The following is an 18,495-nucleotide window of genomic DNA, read 5'->3' on the forward strand; positions in this document are numbered from 1 at the left end:
AGTGCAACATAACAGTGCAGTGCAACAGGAAACTGCCTGTTAAAATTTGGTAGTATTTAGCTGTATGTGTGTATCAGTGTGCTATGTTAAGTAGTTTTAGTTTAGTCTCAAAGTTTGTAGTAAAATGATCATAACTGTGTAAATCTAATTATGCTACCATCTGTCAGCATGATGCCTGTGAATCACGTTCAAACTCTTTGTAGGTTATGTCATTGTTTTGGATGCGAGCGAGTGTGTGCACGAGCGCGAGCAACAAGTAGTTGGCTGCAGTTCACTTAACGGGCACAGGTGTCATTAATAACAAGGGTTTCTGAATCTTACATACTGCACCTTTAAGCAAAAACTGAGATGGTGCAGTTTCCATGCTCTTCAACGAAACATATCCATAACACAAGGTCATAAGGTCTTCAAACAGTATTTTATTGTATTATTGTAGGCATGCTACAAAAGAAATCATATACATATATGATGCATGCTTTATGACAACCAAATTATTATAAATGCAATTTCAGGTTGTTTAGAATATGCTGCACACATCTTGATTGCAGAACTGCAAGATATCTGTCAAAAACAAAATAAAAACTTGAAAAATCTGACAAATCATATATCAGATTTTATTAATTTTTTTACTCAAAATAAATGTGAAATAAAATAAATTAAACTTGCACTCTAAAAAAAATTTAAAAATCAGTGATTCCAAGATCAAACCTATAATTAGTAAGCATGATTTCTTTTTATTCTTACTGGAGTGTGTGCAGTTAAAGATACTCTCTGCCTGTGAGTAGAACTGTTCTCCCAGTATGGTGCGGTAGTCCATGTGGCTGGTCTGAACAAGGCACTTAGTAGCATCTTTAAAGAGCAGGTCACTCTCTCCATACTGCTGAGACTCGAACAGGTGGAACCCAGAATCAGGACGAGCGGCTATGGTCTCCTATAAACCAAAATAAATCCCTTGGATGAGTTTGTTATGGTGAATGTTAGAAAATTATTGATTGTATATAATTAAAGCTAATACCAGGTCAAAAAGACAAAGTCATACTGCGCAAAGCACTGCAAATAAAAATAACTAATAAATTGAGAAAGAAAAATATCAACCATGTATAAAATGACACTAGGAATCTTGAGAAATTGTATGGAAATTCGTGGCTTACAAAAGACTAGTGCACAGACTGTCATCAAACAAATTACTAGACCTGTGACTTCACGAGGAGGTCATAAATGCGAGCCGTAAGAACAGGACGCGTCATAACAATATTTGGAGGGATTGCCCCCAAGTTACAGGTTCTCCATTCAGTCAGAGGAGCCCGACTGCCATCACCACAAAGCAACTCAAAGTCCCAGGTGGACCAACCCTCTGCCCAGCCACTGGTGTTTAGACCTGTCCATCAAACAAATCACATTAATAATTAGAAGAGTAAAATGTTGGGTTTAATATCATACTTTGAATTCTAAACCAGTGGTTCTCAAGGATCCGGATTAAGCATTGGACAACAAGTAGGACCCACCAATACAAACATATCCGTATTTATTATTTTCATTTTGCATTGATTTTTCCTTGCTGTCCACGTCCCTATCACAATCCTATCACAATAGACTTGTGGCTCATTTCTGGGTCACACTCACAACCCACCAGTTGAGAACCACTGATCTAAACCCTGCTGACAATGACTACACAATGATAGGTTACTGATTAACTAAATACAAATAACATGATGTTGACTATCAAATGGTATGTACCATATATATTTAAAATATACTGAACATTTCTTGTAGATATATAGTTTACAAGAACTATACTGGCCATCTCAACACAACTAAAATACTAGCAAAACCAAGTTGGTGTAGAGTTGACAGATTTTTCAGGATATTCATCATACGTTTAATGTTGCTCTCCAGATTGTGGTGTTCCATAAAGGCCACATCTCCAAAGCTTTTCCCACTGTTGTCTCCAACCAAGCACCTAATATAACAAGCACAAAGTTTTAAAGCCTTCAAAAAGTTACACTGGTTTGCATTCTGGTACATTAGTTCTGAGGGTTGGTTGAGACGTTATCTGTCCAGTATAAAATAAAATATTTGAACCGTGTAAATAACAGCAGTTCCTCACCTTAATGCACCCATATTGCCATAGTAAAGCTCATTATGGTTGTCGGCACACCGTTTGGTGGCAGCTTCCTCAGTCCCACCCATACACACCTTGCATAAATTGCCTTGACCTCCTGGCAAACAACCTTTCCAAAACACCTCAGAGTACACTGAAGACAGAGGTCATACAAGGTTATACAAGTTTATTAAAATAGTCTAAAAAACCTAAGATAAAACCTTTTTTAATATATTCTATTAGATGTGGTACCTTTATTCGGCTCACAGGAGGTGCTGCTGTTGTGCTCTGTGCTCAGTGAGTGTCTTGCAGGCAAAACCCAGCCAGCAGGGCTGTACATGTGACCATGGCAGGATCGTCTGCCTCCCAGGTTTCCAAAATACAAACTTCGACTTATCTGACGTACAACCGCCACACCATACACTGATGGCAATTCTGTCATAGCATACTCTTTGTAAGGAAATAATTAAGTAGACGCATAAACACACTAAGCTCATTTTGTCCCTTACCATCACTTTCAATATGGCCTCTGTCTCCTTTAGGAAGCTCACATTTCTCTCCTAAATTTCAGATGAATCAACAAAAAGAGAAAAAAAAATTCAGATATGAAAATATAAATATTAACCTGTTTGAGTGCTGACATGAAAAAGAATGACATTGGATATTTCACATACCATAATATTCAGTCACAACAGGAACAAGGCCACATTTCCCACCTATGAAAGCATGAGTGGCATCCAGGGACACAGCATCCACCTCATCTCTCTGTGGAAATGAACAGTTGATTCTATTTTAGACTCTGAAGACATCATAATCACTTACAGTCAGGGTCCAAAATTAACAAGAGAAAAAAAAAAAATTTATTAAAGAAAATGTATCGGCCATAAATATTTCTTACGGCTATTAAAATGTAAATGTGGTAAAAGTTCATATTCATTATGGACATATTGTGACAGTTGTTTAGATGGCTTGTATGTCTTTGATTTGATTCGCTCACTTTACTTGCATCAACGACGATAACACTTAAAGCTGAATTGTGCCCCCAATCTGTCATTGATCAAATAAACAGATTGTTCCAACCCCAACTCATGCCATTGCTTGAGTCAGTTTTGTTGTGTTGGGCTCGATGGGTCACTCTACACAGTGATCATAGTTTTTGAGGCTTAATTACAGTTGTCTCTGTATATTAAGCTGGGACAGAAGAAAGCATTTCAAGCCTTAAAGGGATAGTTCACCCAAAACTGAAAATTCTCTCATCATTTACTCACCCTCATGCCATCCCCGATGTTTATGACTTTCTTTCATCTGCTGAACATAAATTAAGATTTTAAGAAGACTTTCTTAGATTGTTTGGTCCATACAATGCAAGTGAATGGTTGCCAAACTTTTGAAGCAAAAAGTCAGCATAAAGTAATCCATAAGACTCCGGTGGTTAAATCAATATCTCTTCTTCTTGTGTTTTTAGTGATTCACATTCTTACATTTACATTTATGCATTTGGCAGACACTTTTATCCAAAGCGACTTACAGATCCCTTATTACAGAGACAATCCCTCCGGAGCACCCTGGAGATAAGTGCCATGCTCAAGGACACAAAGGTGGTGGCTGTGGGGATCGAACCGATAACCTTCTGCTTAACATTTTAGTGCTTTAGCCCACTACGCCACCACCACACCACTTTTTATTACTTGGATTACTTTTATGATGCCTTTATGTGCTTTATGGAGCATAAAAAATTATAATTAAAAAATCATAATTTTTGTTCTGCAGAGGAAAAAAAGTTATAAACATCTGGGATGGCATGAGGGTGAGAGTAAATGATGAGAGAATTTAAATTTTTGGGTGAACTATCCCTTTAAATATGCATGGGTATTTCACCAAACATTATTGAATACCCAGGTCTTTAGAGATCCAGCACGTACATCTAACACAAATGTCCACAATAGTGTAAAAATATCCAGATAGTGTAAAATTTTCAAAACATTTCCAAGACAATTAGAAAATAATAGAATAGAATATATTTTCAAGCATTTTTATGTTTTATTTTTCATTTATCAAAGAGATGATGCAACAAATTAGGAGAAATCTAGAACAGGATTAATTACTTTCTCACTGAAATGTCACTCATGTCACTCATATATTGAACTACACATAACACAAGCTACACATATGTATTTTCTAAGGCACGTATTAAGTATAAATAGACGCACAATTTACATCATTTCAGTAGTACACCCAAAAGACAATACCCAAATCATACTATTCATGTGTTGTACTTGCTATAGTTTACTTCCACATGGTTTCTTCATCAAAAAGCCATGTGTAATGTAAATCAAGCCAATCACTGAAACATCTGGCCACTTTGAGTAACAAATAGCATGTATAATATAATATAATACGATAATTCACCAATAGTCATATGTATAAATATAGTACTCACTGGTCTTGTAATAAACAAATAAATAAATATCATGTGATAGGAAACTTAAATAGATATTAAATAATCATAAAAATAGGATTTATTGTATTTATAGTATATATTACATTACATACCAAGGGTCACTAATGATCCTATACACTTTTGGTACTTAAGCAATTAATTTTTTATTTTTTTGCAATTTACTAAAGAGCTGTGGGCACAACTCCAAAACTGGATGAGGCATGGAATGAGGTCCCGTGTCACAAGATCCAAGGTGTACGTTAGTGGTTTACACCGACAATTTTACAAACCTTAGGTTACATTTTACTGTGAAATCGTTCTTAGAAATCAAATTAAAACTTTTAATGTTATTTGAGTAACAGTATTTATTCACCAAAACCATTTTACCCACATTAGGCAGTTGGCAAGTTTACATTTTTGGACCCTGCTTATAGAACTGTCATATTAGTAATTTAAAATATTAGTTTCAGAGTTAGTCCAAATGACAGAGTAGATCTTGTTTTTGTTTTATCATAAATCTCATAATCACAGTTTCTGAAAGAATTTGTCTTACTGGACCTTGATCTTCTCAATGCAGTCACTCATGGAGGAGGCTTTCACACACACAAGAGGATCCGACTTTATACTAAGAGCCCACTGCTCACATTTCTTCTGTTCAGCATGACTTATACAGCACCACCTCACCACGCTGTCCTCCAGCGAGCTACCTAACCACACACAAATACAAATTAAAGTCTAAGCTTATCACTACCGTGACTGATAGGTACAGAGGTTTTGTAAAATATCTCTAAGTACAATCTTTCACCTTCATGTCCAAGGCCCTTGAGCAAGGCCACATAGTCCAGTCCCAGAACCTGGCTTATGTCCATGTCATCCATCAGAACGGACAACTTCTCTGTCACATCTTTAAAGAGAAGGTCAATCCCACCATAGGTCGCCGATTCAAAGAGCTGGAAGCGCTGACGTTCTCTTCCCCTCCAACCAAATACCATCTACAAAAGAAAAGAAAAAATTCACGAGTATTTGCTGCCAAGCAGAGCCGGCCCAAGGCATAAGCGAACTAAGCGGCTGCTTAGGGCCCCGGTGGCCCCAAGCAGCCGCTTATATTAAATGCAATATTATATTAACTGGCTGCAGGATGCAAGCACATACAGACAGCAAAACAGCAATGTCACAAAAAAGGACATATCCTCTGGTGCAAAGAAAATGAAAAAGAAGAAAACAGAGGAAGAGAAAAAACAGCAGGATAAAGTTATGTTAAGTAGCTAGGCTAAGTTACGAGCTAACATTAGCTGGCTAGTTAGTTAACATAGCCTATGTAGCATATCTTCTTTTTTAGGAAAGTTTGATTAATCATCCGTAAATAGCCTTGACATCTTAATATATTATTAGTACAACATATTACTTAGCAAGTTTTAGATTAAAGTTTTTGTCTTCTGTGTAAAAATAACTTTCCTGGGTATATATTTTTGTAATAAAAATAAGCTTCTGTTCCATAAACTTTGTACTGATAACAACTTAACATTATTTACATTAGTCTACCATTTTGGGGTCTTTGCTATTATATTCCAATATCATTATGCCTCAGTTAGCTAGTTATAGATTAAGAGTTGTTGTTTAGGTGTACAGATGGCTTGCTGCTGTGTATAATAATTTGTAATGAGAAAATAACATATTTTGTCAAATATTCTGTCAAATATGTACTTTTATGAAACTTCCCTAGGAGCACTGTTGAAATATTTTGGACGTGGGGCACAACCAACGCCACCTGCCCCAAGTTCCGGTGCTACAGCTGATGATGATTTTTCAACAATCCAAGATCAATATATTTATATGGATAAACCATGCCTTTGTTTTTGACAGACAGTTGCATTACCTTCTAATATGACATCTAACATAGCTATCTTTTATTATTATTTTCATCTTTCATCAGGTCCATCCTCTGCATGCGAGGAGCACTTCCCAGCACGTGCGTCCACTGATGTGGTCATCTATCCTGTCTGACTCCGAAAGGACTGATCTGGTAAGCAGAGGGCCACTGCCTATAAAGGAAAACTTCACATTCCCTGAAAAACCTGATGGCCGAAGCTTCCACTATGACTACACCTACAGAAAGTTAATTAATGGGGAAATAATTTAAGTGGAGCTGGCTCACTTATTCAAAAAGAAATGATACTGTCTACAGCTTCTGCTGCACATTGTTCTCTAGGAAGTACACAAAACTGGTAACAGAGGATCAACAGGATTGGGTAAATATAGGTGTGATACTGTTACATTTAAAACCGTAGAAGGGTAAAATCATGCCAGGCAGACATTGGTATGTTGTAAGCAACACAGCTACAACTAATAAAATTAATAAGGGGTGTGTTAGATTTATAGTGTGCGAATAATCAAGCATTGACAATATTCAATCATATTGGCGGCACCGAGGGTCCCCCAAATCAAATTCTGCTTAGGGCCCCATAAAGGCTTGGGCCGGCCCTGCTGCCAAGACACCAATATTATATTTAAAGAGCATCTACAGGAACATTTTGCATTTGTACAATGTACCTGGGCAGCTACCATGAACTTGCGAGCAATTTTGCGGTTGTTCATTCGTGTGACCACGCCTCCTCCAGGGCCTCTGCCAAGATTACACTTTCTGAAACTGCCAAGGGGGGCATGAGAACCATCTGTACACAACAGTCTGAACTCATCTTTCTGACTTTCTGTTAAGGAAATATAAAGTATAAAGTATGAATTGGAAAAGAGTGAGATTGAAAAAGGCTGTTCATTGTATATAAGATTATTACATTGATATGCTATAGACCATTTCATGGATGTAAACAATAACAAAGGAATTAGAAAGCTACTGGTCTAGGGGCACTTCCGGTATCATTGCCGGATCCTTTAAATAAGGTTCCGAGTTGACATATTGTCTTAAAGAACATCAAATGTTTACCTGAAGTGACTTCAGACGCGTTGTTGTTACTGATCGTCTATGCAAGGAGAGAAATGTCATCCACCTACCAGGGATTAGATGTGTGCTACACTTGTTAGTACCGCACATATCCAGCAGTCCCACTTTACTGATGTGGTTCATATATCCATTTGCATTTGATTTTTCGAAATCTAAACACTTACATTTCCATTAGTTCCTGGCATCCAGCAAGCATCCAGCCACTGAACAACATAGTCCAGATTTTAATAATGATATTTTAGGACAATCATGTTAATCTAAGTAATACTAATTGTGTTAAAGTCAATATGAATGAAGCACCATCCGCTATTTTTTTGAATGAGAATGACAACTAGTAGGAAATTATGAAGGAACAAAGACGTCACTTCCTTAAACTGACAAATAGTCCTTGAAATAGTCTATAGCCAGATACTACACTTCACCCAGATGAACAATCAAATGACATATTGTTACACTGAAATAATGAACAATATAAGTATGAGCTGTGTAGGAGTTGCTTATTGTATTTACCACCTATGCTGTCCAGAGCTGTGTGATCAACAAAGGCAACATCTCCTGCCCCCGACTGTAGACATCTGCAGAAGAAACAGAGATAAACTTAAATATTCTCAAAATAGCTCAGCAATGAATCACTTCTACTGATCTGGCCATGTTATAGAATATTTCTAATTTAACCTGAGTGCCCCTTGGTTGTGGTAGAATGGTTCACTATGAGAGGTCTCACAATGGAAATTCTTCTGACGAATATATGACCTTTGACCCTGGCACAAGGAACAGAGGCTGGTTGCCATTGCAGATGCTCCAGGCACACAGCTGGCATTGAAGAAAGCACTAACCGCTGACAATTCAATGAGAATTTGAGCATAGACAAATCAGCACACAATTATGATATATTTTCAAACACTTTTTTGTTAGTTTTGGGAGTACATGATGGAATTCTACTGAAGTTATGAACCAAGTTACTGGAAAACATATTTATACAAACTGGAAAATCATTTCAAATTTATCACATTTATGATTGGCTGGTTTACCTTGACTGAGGGGCTCATCTTCAGCCCAGGGCAGGAGGTTTCGAGAGAGGAGATGTCCTAATGGGAGACTCCAACCTGCAGTCCATCGAGCACCACTGTGACAGCTCTTACTGCCCTGCAAAGAGCGCATGTCTAATGAACTATCATTCCTCACCACAGCAACTGCAAGAACACAGCCACCTGAGAAACAGAATGAGTGAGACGTGGGAGGGGATGACAGAGTGGAACAGAAACAAATGTCTGGTCAAAGTCTTGCCTTGACTAAGCGAACAGTGCACACAATATTTTATAATAATTTTGCATATTTAGGTCAAATGCATATGTTTACAATGACAGGTATACAGCATTAACAACAACAAGCGCCATTTGTTTTGTTTTTTGCACATGGTGCCATGGTAATTACTTAGTATATAGGACAAATAGTATTCTTTGCAAACCACATAAATACCATGGTATAATACAGGGGTCTATGGCACGCAGAGGAGTAATCACTGGCACATCAGCAACGACGAGAGAGAAGTAGACTATTTTATTTATATACATTCAGCACCTGCATTCCAATCTACATCTTGATATAATCCTTCCTCAAGATAACGCTGTGTGTTTTCATCAGCTAAATGGGAGGCTAAACATTGCACAAAAAGTTGAAATGTGACGAGACTGCAGTATACCCAACAGACTCGTGCAGCACGTGCAAGCCATTCGAGCATCATGAGCCGGTGTTGTGCCTAATTTCTAAGTTTCTGAGTCTGTGGTGCTATGGTGGTAATTTGCCCAATCATCTGAATAGTGTCAAGCATTTGAATGAATTTTCCATGTTTTAACGCTATCTAGAGGAAACACAGTGTTATTGTGCGCGTGTATTTTTTAATTTATTTATTTAACCTTTATTTAATCAGGGAAATCCTTTGAGAACAAGTCTCTTTTACGAAGGAGCCCTGGCCAAGAAGGCCGCAATAAAAGTTTCACATAAAATACAAAATATACAATAAACATGCAAAACATAATACATTAACAATACAATTAAACAGCCACGCTTAAAAAAAAATACAATGGCCTTACAACAGTTAGAGATACAATGTAACAAATTACAATACAATAGACTTATCCTAATTTGGGAAGCAGGGACAGGTGCCCATTGTGCCTGCTTCCCGATACTATACTAGCCTCTTAAAGTGACCAAAGGAGACCAAGTTATCAAGTTTTAAGTCATTCTGTAATAGGTTCCACGCTGATGGAGCAGAAATTCTAAATGCTTGCTTCCCTAACTCTGTTCGAGCTCTAGGCACAATCATGTGGAGATTATCATTAGACCGCAGAGAGCGAATGCTGGGCTTGAAGGACATAAGCCTACATAAATAAGGGGCAATGTCCCAATAATGGATTTATATATAAACAATCGCCACCGGGTTAGCCTGCGCTGAGCAAGGGAGGGCCACTGGACCAGATCATACAGAGTGCAACAATGTGTAAAGGGTTGCACCCTGTATGCGAAGGAGGGTAGGCTCCAGCCAGGAATTAGGCACAACACCAGCAGTGCTTCACTTTCGGTTAATCACACGAGTAAATGCCCGCTTTGCTGAGCAGATAAAATAGCTGATAGGCTTGTTATGTGCTAATGGTTTGCACGCGCAGCATGAGTCTCGTCACACTCCCATTCAGCTGATGATAACATGCTGCATGATCATGAGGAAGGATTACGTCAAGATTTAGATTGGAATGCAGGTGCGAAAAACTTCTTATAAATAAAATAGCCTGCTCCTCTTTCACTGTTTCTTGCATGCTAGTGATTACCCCTCTGCGTGATTTTGAAAAATGTATTAACCAGAAAATGTGGCTGACCCCTGGTATAATAATATTGTATTACTCAACTGTAAAGGAGAGTATCTTTCAATCACTTTGGGTGTCAGTTCTGGCAAAGGCTGATGCATATGATTTAAAACAGTGGGCAAATAATATGTTCAAAAGATTTGTTTCAGGTAAGGTGCCACCAGGATGGTGTGTCCATTAAAACACAGTAAAACCCATTTTCATCCAATGATCATTTATTTGACAATAGCAGTGCTGCAATCAAATCCCAGAGTTGCATGGTACAGTATAAAGTCATGCACACTGCAACTCCATGAAAGAGCTCTCAAAGAGAGAAGGAATTTTTGCTTCAACTGCTTGCTACACGCACACACACACCAAACATAAGAGGCTAATAAATGATTCACTGCAGCTGTGGAGACCTAGCTCCTCCCCCAAACAGACTACATCATCTGAGTCAGTAAGAATTCTCAACAGCCACCCCAAAATATGTAAAGATATTTGCCCCAGAGAATTCTATACACTTATTTACTTGAGTCATCTGTAAACTTGGTCAGAAACACCAAACGGCTAACTGGACTTATGTAGTGCTTCCCATCAATAAAAACTTCCACAACCCTTATCCTGCCATCAGGACTTGGTAGAACCTTTGTGACAGTACCTGTAGTCCAAAGTCCCAGTGGAAGTTGAGGATCAACTACCATAACTATATCAGCACATGAAATCGAATTTCCATCCTGTCTCCATTTCTGAAGACATTGAAGATAATCTCTGATGAAACTTGACCACAATTTGTCAGCAAGAACTTCCACTTCCTATGTGACAGAAACTCAGAATCTGCATACATTACTTGAGGAAGGGAAAAATCTCACCACCCCATCAAAAGGATATTTGGAGCTATTGGATCAGGATCTGAGATGGTAGATTACACATATCCAAGAGGTATGGAGTTTAGCATCTCTTCCACTTCGACCAGCACAGTATATAGGACCTCCTCTGAAATCGGCTGTGCGCCCAATGTCACCCATAAGGCTGTCTTAATGGATCTGACCTCTCTCTCCCAGCAACCTCCAAAATGTGGTGAATGTGGAAGATTAAATTTAATAAAATCTGCTGCTGGGACAATAGTTCCTGAAGGGTAGGGCAAAGTTGATCAAAAGCCTCTCTATGTTCCCTCTCTCCTCCATAAAAATTGGTTCCTTGATCAATATACGTTTGTAGGGCCGACCTCTACGAGCTATAAAGAGACGGAGGGCTAGTAAAAAACTATCTGTATCCAAACTGGGTAAGAGCTCAAGATGGACACAACGGGTTGTTTGGCATTTAAAATTAATACCCCACCATTTCTTATGTCTTTGACCAACACTAATATTGAAAGGGCCAAAACAGTCCATTCCTGTTGATCAAAATGGGGGCTTATAGAGGCGGGGCCTAGAGGGAGAAAGACCAGCCACCCTAGGGACTGAAGGAGAACCTTTCCACTTCCAACATTCACAACATAAGTGTTGAACTGACTTAACTGCCAGTATTTCCTTTGAAGACTCTTTGTGGTCCTGGGTGAGACAGAGTTTAATCCAGATCTACAATCAGCAGCCTAGTAATTGGATTCTTGGGGTCCAAAACAATGTGATGGATAGTCTCTGACTGCAAGTCCTCACTATAAAAGAGACGACCCCCCTCTCTTATTAGACCGGTAACAAGGTCATACTCAGGTGCCAATTCAACAAGTCGACTCCGCTTAGAAACATCTTGACCCAGTTGGAGTAACTTGTACTCCTCAGGAAAATTATCTTCTTGTGCATGGCGAAGAAGTAGTAGCTCTGCTTGTTTCTGACTGAGTTTATTCTCTAATGTTGAATCAGGTGAAAAGTTCTCAATGGTATATACAACCAGCTCTGACCAAGTGCTAAATTGGGAAAGATCTTGTTTAGAGAGATTCACGGAAACTTGTGTCTGGCCACAAAACAAAGGTTTTCTCAATTCTCTCACAGCTTCATCAGAAGATAAACTTGGATGATTAGGCCATTGATGAGAAGGTAAGGTAAGAAAAGGGGGTCCTCAAAACCAGCGGCTAATGAGAGAGAGCTCTACCAATCTCTTTCCTCTAGTAATATCGTCTACTGGATTGTTTCCAGTGTCCACATATCTCCATTGTTCTGGAGTAGTGTACTGTAGGATATCTGTGATACTATTAGCCACAAACACCTTAGACCGGAAAGAATCAGAGCAAATTGTAATTGAATCAGACCAGAGACTGACTCATTGGACAGGCACAGAAAGTTCCTTTACTAGGAGATTTGCCAACTGATATTCGGCCAGAGCAGCACACAATTCCAAACATGGGATTGAAATGGTCTTTTTTGGGGCTACTCTAGATCGAGCCATGACAAATTAAGTAAGTGAGAAGTAACAGAGTCAGGCTTACGGACATTAACTTAATGCAGATCCCCTAGATGACACTTTTTACAGGATGGACAATGTCTTTTCAAGTCACACTTAGATGAACGATGTGTCCATCCATATCTCCAACAGTGACCATTACCCAGAATCTATTTTCTCTTGGCATCTATATCAAACTGTTGGAACTCAGAACATTGTCTCAGGTGATGGCTTGATTACCAAAAAAAGCACAGAAGGGTCTGGACTCTACTTGTTGCTTACTGGATAGATGGTTGGACTGAAACGTTCTTCCCTGGTGCTTAGGGTTCTCCTCTTGATATACACCCTGCAAGAAGGTAGCCTTACGAAATAGAGATTTTGTAAATCTTCATTATCTTACTGGAAACTTTTTTGCCCCCTTTGACTGGTCAGATACTTGACCTACTAGGCTTTGGCATTCTGCTTCCTCCTCCAGCCATTTTGCAAAATCCACCAAATTATAAGAAACATCTGGTTGAACAGCTTGAACATGTCTAGCAAAATTGGAGACATGATGTGCTGGAAGTTTACTTAAAAGCTGGTGAACATGAGAAGCACATGCCAATTCCTTCGCCCTTTCATCCTGACCCCATGATTGAAGCATACCTACTAAAGCCTGGACTCGTAATGCAAACTGAATGAATCCAATGGAATCCCCAGAAGGAATAGCTGGAAGACTCTGAATAGAAGCTAACTCCCGCTACACTAAGTGATGAGGCTGGCCATACTTCCTTTGAAGGGCTTTTAATGTAGCGGTATAAGGCTTGGGGTCATGAGCATATGCTATGGCTAAGTGCTTCGCAGCATCCAGCTTTAAATGGTCCAAAAGAACATGATATTTGTATTGTTCAGTTTCCTCATAAGTCAATAGGTTTCTTAGCACCATATTTAGTATTGCAAATTCGCATGGGTCATTACTGTTATAACAGGGAAATGAAGGTCTTTAAATTGCAGCTAATCTTGAAGGCCTAGGTGCTAAGTGGGGCTGAACACAGACCACTGCTACTATTGGATGACTCACAGATGAATCTCCAGGAGGAATAATGGAATGGGGACCTGACAGTAGGTACAGCCCCAGGAACATTACTAATAGCCGCCACATGTGAATTCCCATTGAATGATCCTAATGTTCTAATCTGAACTGGTGGTATCGGGGGAACATGACTACTTGATGATTCCACCATTGAAAAGAAAGGATGTGGATGGATAAATGGACCATAGGGTTGATATAATGCAGGAGTTCAGATGTTTGGAGTTTTTCTTTTTTAATCCCTATATTGTGTCTGATCCAAGACTCCCTTCATGTTTGTGGCTCTCTACTCAACTCCCTTTGTGGTGCTGTAAGGGTTTCGGAGTGATCCATCTGCTTTTTTCCTGTTTGTCTTTATGTATTCCCCCTCCATGTGTTTGTTTTGTTGTTGTTTTTTTGACAGGATGTAGCCTCCCTTTTTTGCTGTCTTGTGCCAGATTGTCTTGTGCCATTTGCGCCGTTTAATCCAGCCATCCACTCCTGTCGGTTTTGTTGTCTTGTCTGTCATGACTCTTTGATTCTGATTTTGACTCTCCTTTTGGTATTCTCTGCATGGATACCAATGTATCTAACAAGGACATTCTCGCTGCTCCTGAGTCCTCTGTACCTGACAGGTTCCCTCTCCAGTCTCCAAGTATCCAGTATTACCGTCATCGTTGCTCTGTCGGCTGTTTTTTCTTTTTCCAATAAACTATCACTATTTGCTGCCTGCCTCTTTCGGGTCATCATACCTTGCTACAGATCCTGACCTAAAATAATTAACTATTAATTTTGTGATTCCACAAGTTTTAAATACTGTATGTTTTTCAGCAAAAACAGTTGTTAAAGGGAGTTGTTGAATTAAAATAAGAAATATGAAGTTATATATTACATTTTAGTTTTTTAGCATTTATTTTTTATTTATTATAACAAATTAGAGATTATTATATAATAGCATATTTCCTTATTTTAAATCACTTTAAATCTAAAGACCCACTAGTGAGCCCGGCCCTCTAGTTGAAATAAAATGATTTAAAGACAGCAAACAAGAACTGAAACCAGGGGGGCAAGTAAAGATGCTGACAGCCACATCTGGAGTCGCAAGTTTGAATCCAGGGCATGCTGAGTGAATCCAGTCAGGTTTCCTAAGCAAACAATTGGCCCAGTTGCTAAGGTGGGTAGAGTCACTTTGGGTTAACCTCCTTGTGGTCACTATAATGTGGTTCTCGCCCTTGGTGGGGTGCGTGGTGAGTTGTGCATGGATGCTATGTATAATAGTGTGAAGCCTCCTCATGCACTAGATCTCCGCGGTAACATGCTCAACAGGCCACGTGATAAGATGCACAGATTGACGGTCTCAGACGTGGAGGTAACTGAGATTTGTCCTCTACCACCTGTATTGAGGTGAGTCACTATACCACGATGACCTAGAGAGCATTGGGAATTAGGCATGCCTAAAAAAAAAAAAAACGAAAAAAAGAACTGAAACCACATCAAGTTATTGCATGATAACTACCATCCCTGTAGATTTCCTTTGCAACAGCTGTGAGACCAAACTGTTTTACAGCGGAGTACACTTCTCCAGCATCCAGTGTCACAAGGTCAGCTTTATTATCCTGAAAGGAGAGGAGAGTAGAAATTTAAAACACACAAAAAATGGAGAAAACAATTAAGCATTAAGAAATCGGGCAATAGGAAAGTTCAGTATTGCTTTAACTGATTGCAAGGTGAATCTACTCCCAGCATCAAATAGTACATAAATGGAATATTATAACCCACCCGAATCTTATTAATGCAGTCAGCAGTGCTATAAGCTTTCACGCAGGAGAGACGCGCAAAGGCTGTGACGGCTGCAGGTGGAAGGACTGCGACCAATGCTTTGGCAAGCTCAGCACACTTCCTCTGCTCTGGCTCTGATACAGTACACCAGCGCATCTTCTTACCTAAATGCAGGGACAAACGTTTTATATATATTAAATATTTAAACTACTTCAACTGAAATTATTTTATGGATCAGTTTAGCAAATAAAATCTACGTCTACATGCAGACAATAAATTATAGCCAGTATTAAACAGTTTCTACAGGCTGCTACACATTCCCTTTTTAGGTTCATCAACAGCACCACAGACACTCGTAGCTTGTTTAGAACATTTAACACACTTCTCTGCCCTCCCCCTCCACCACCTGACACATCACTGACAGCAGATATATTCGCCACATTTTTTACTGATAAGGTTACAGCCATCAGCAATACATTCACAGCACCACACCCTGTCAAACACCTGGCTCCTGTATGCAACCCTTCTTTCCCTATGTTCTCTCCTTTAACTGACACTGAGGTCTCTAAACTCCTCCTCTCCAACCACCCCACAACCTGTTCCCTTGACCCCATTCCATCACACCCTCTCCAGGCCATCTCTCCGTCCATCCTACCGGCACTTACACACATAATTAACACATCCCTTCTTGCAGGCACTTTCCCCACTACATTTAAGCAGGCTCGAGTAACCCCACTGCTGAAAAAACCTGCACTTAACCCCACACAGATAGAACACTACAGACCAGTCTCTCTCATCCCATTTATGGCAAAAACACTTGAAAGGGCAGTTTTCAATCAGATCTCCGCCTATCTCTCACAGAACAAGCTGCTGGATGACAATCAGTCGGGCTTCAAAAGTGGACACTCCACTGAGACTGCCCTGCTGTCTGTCATCGAGTCGCTGAGACAGGCGAGAGCTGAATCGAGATCATCCGTTCTGATTTTGCTGGACCTTTCTGCTGCCTTTGACACAGTCAACCATCAGATCCTACTCTCCACCCTCTCTAAACTGGGTATCACTGGAACTGTGCTTGACTGGTTCAACTCTTATCTCTCAGAAAGGTCCTTTGAGGTAGCATGGAGAGGGGAAGTATCCAAGCCACACAAGTTACTTACTGGGGTACCTCAGGGATCAGTGCTTGGGCCACTTCTCTTCTCCATATACACAACATCACTGGGACCCATCATCCAGTCACATGGTTTCTCTTACCACTGCTACGCTGATGACACGCAACTCTACTTGTCTTTCCAGCCCAACGACACCACAGTGACCGTTCGAATCGCTGCCTGTCTGGCAGACATCTCGGCCTGGATGAAGGAACACCACCTTCAACTCAACCCTGCCAAGACCGAACTCCTTGTCTTTCCAGCCAACCCTGCTGTTGAACACAACATCACCGTGCAGCTGGGTCCAACTACAGTTTCGCCTTCCAAAACGGTCAGAAATCTAGGGGTAACCATTGATGATGAGCTAAATTTCACAGACCACATTTCAAAAACTACAAGATCTTGTAGATTTACACTCTACAATATCAGGAAGATAAGACCCTTCCTCTCTGTACATGCCACACAACTGCTCGTTCAGTCCCTTGTCATAACTAGACTGGACTACTGTAACGCTCTCATTGCAGGCCTTCCTGCATGTGCTATTAGACCTCTCCAAATGATCCAGAATGCAGCAGCACGTCTGGTCTTTAATGAACCTAAGAGAGCACATGTTACACCACTCTTTGTCTCTCTCCACTGGCTGCCGGTTCATGCCCGTTTTAAATTCAAGGCCCTGATGCTGGCATATAAAACAGTCACTGGGTCTGCTCCAGCATACCTTAAAACATTTATGCAGAGCTACGTTCCCACCAGAAGCCTGCGGTCGGCTAAGGAACGTCGCCTTGTCGTACCAAAACAAAGAGGCACCAAAACACTTTCCCGGAGTTTCATCATACCACGGTGGTGGAATGACCTTCCCAACTCAATCCGGGAAGCTAACTCACTCTCTATCTTCAAAAAACGGCTAAAAACACATCTTTTCCAAAAGCACTTAACCGGTCAATAAAAATAAATAAATAAATAAATAAATTATATATATTTACATTTCTTGTTGCACTTAAATCTGTTTTGTATACTATTATGATGATAGTGAAACTTTGTAATATGGCACTTTTTGTACCACTGTCTCCCTAAGATGATTCGCTGATGTTCTTCCTCTTTTGTAAGTCGCTTTGGATAAAAAGCGTCTGCCAAATGAATAAATGTAAATGTAAATGTAGGTTTACAGTGGCGCAGATTTGCTTTCATCAGGTAAAACTGGCTCAAATAGCAGATGTGCATATGAAAAGAAAACAGCAAAGTTTAAACATTTTAGTGGCAAATGTACACTTACCCCAGCTGGTGATGGAACACAGCAGTAAAGTTAAAATAACAAGCACTTTCTTCATAACTGTATTAGTAGTCTCTGCTCGAAAAGTGTATGAATCAGTTTAACAGTCTATATTGAGTCCTGCGCAGAGGTTTTAAGCACTGGCGTAAAGTCCTCAATGGGGCAGGCATGTTGCTAACTGAAGACCTCACTGTAGGTTTGTTCTAGTTTGAGAACTGTGTGTATTGGGCAAGTGAGTGTTTTCAAGGAGAAAATTTATAATAAATGCGCACATATGGAACATATTACAGTGGAACTCATACGTCACGTGGACCATCCTCATCCAGACAACTTCTTGCCTGCCGTTTTAGGACTTTTTCAAAGTGCATGTTTATTTGGGATTGTGTTACCATAACCTGTACTCAATCCATCAAATCAGAATCTGAGCTCACATAAACATCTGAATGAAGCTTCCAATATTAGGATCCAACATTTCATGCACACAGCCACAATATTTTAACTGTGAGGGAACAAGACAAACTCTAAAGTTAT

At 39.7% G+C, this 18,495-nt stretch overlaps 1 protein-coding gene across 2 annotated transcripts; it reads right to left on the reverse strand.

Moving 5' to 3' along the window:
* Positions 1-406: 406 nt before the first annotated feature.
* Positions 407-18,197, reverse strand: sxph (saxiphilin). Of its 2 annotated transcripts, none has more exons than XM_052141002.1 (17): positions 17,968-18,197; positions 15,547-15,710; positions 15,284-15,383; positions 8,532-8,711; positions 8,176-8,338; positions 8,014-8,075; positions 7,092-7,249; positions 5,347-5,533; positions 5,100-5,248; positions 2,776-2,866; positions 2,611-2,661; positions 2,354-2,536; positions 2,108-2,255; positions 1,878-1,960; positions 1,194-1,378; positions 745-931; positions 407-561 (listed from the first exon to the last, which is right to left on the reverse strand). In XM_052141002.1, the coding sequence occupies exons 1-17, from the start codon at positions 18,020-18,022 to the stop codon at positions 518-520; spliced, it is 2,190 nt and encodes a 729-aa protein (XP_051996962.1). In that variant the 5' UTR covers positions 18,023-18,197; the 3' UTR covers positions 407-517. The 2 variants fall into 2 exon arrangements, with proteins under 2 accessions (XP_051996962.1, XP_051996963.1); XM_052141003.1 differs by having other exon boundaries at positions 8,011-8,075.
* Positions 18,198-18,495: the final 298 nt, after the last annotated feature.

The sequence above is a fragment of the Xyrauchen texanus genome, chromosome 13 (genome assembly GCF_025860055.1).
Source record: "Xyrauchen texanus isolate HMW12.3.18 chromosome 13, RBS_HiC_50CHRs, whole genome shotgun sequence".
In the NCBI taxonomy this organism is placed as follows: Eukaryota; Metazoa; Chordata; class Actinopteri; order Cypriniformes; family Catostomidae; genus Xyrauchen; species Xyrauchen texanus.

Coding starts and splice junctions, on each gene's coding strand:
- sxph (XM_052141003.1), bottom strand. CDS start 18,022: ATGAAGAAAGTGCTTGTTATTTTAACTTTACTGCTGTGTTCCATCACC. Junction 8,076..8,175: donor CACAACCAAGGGGCACTCAG/GTTAAATTAGAA, acceptor TTTCTTCTGCAG/ATGTCTACAGTCGGGGGCAG. Junction 562..744: donor CTTTAACTGCACACACTCCA/GTAAGAATAAAA, acceptor TGTTTTTGACAG/ATATCTTGCAGTTCTGCAAT.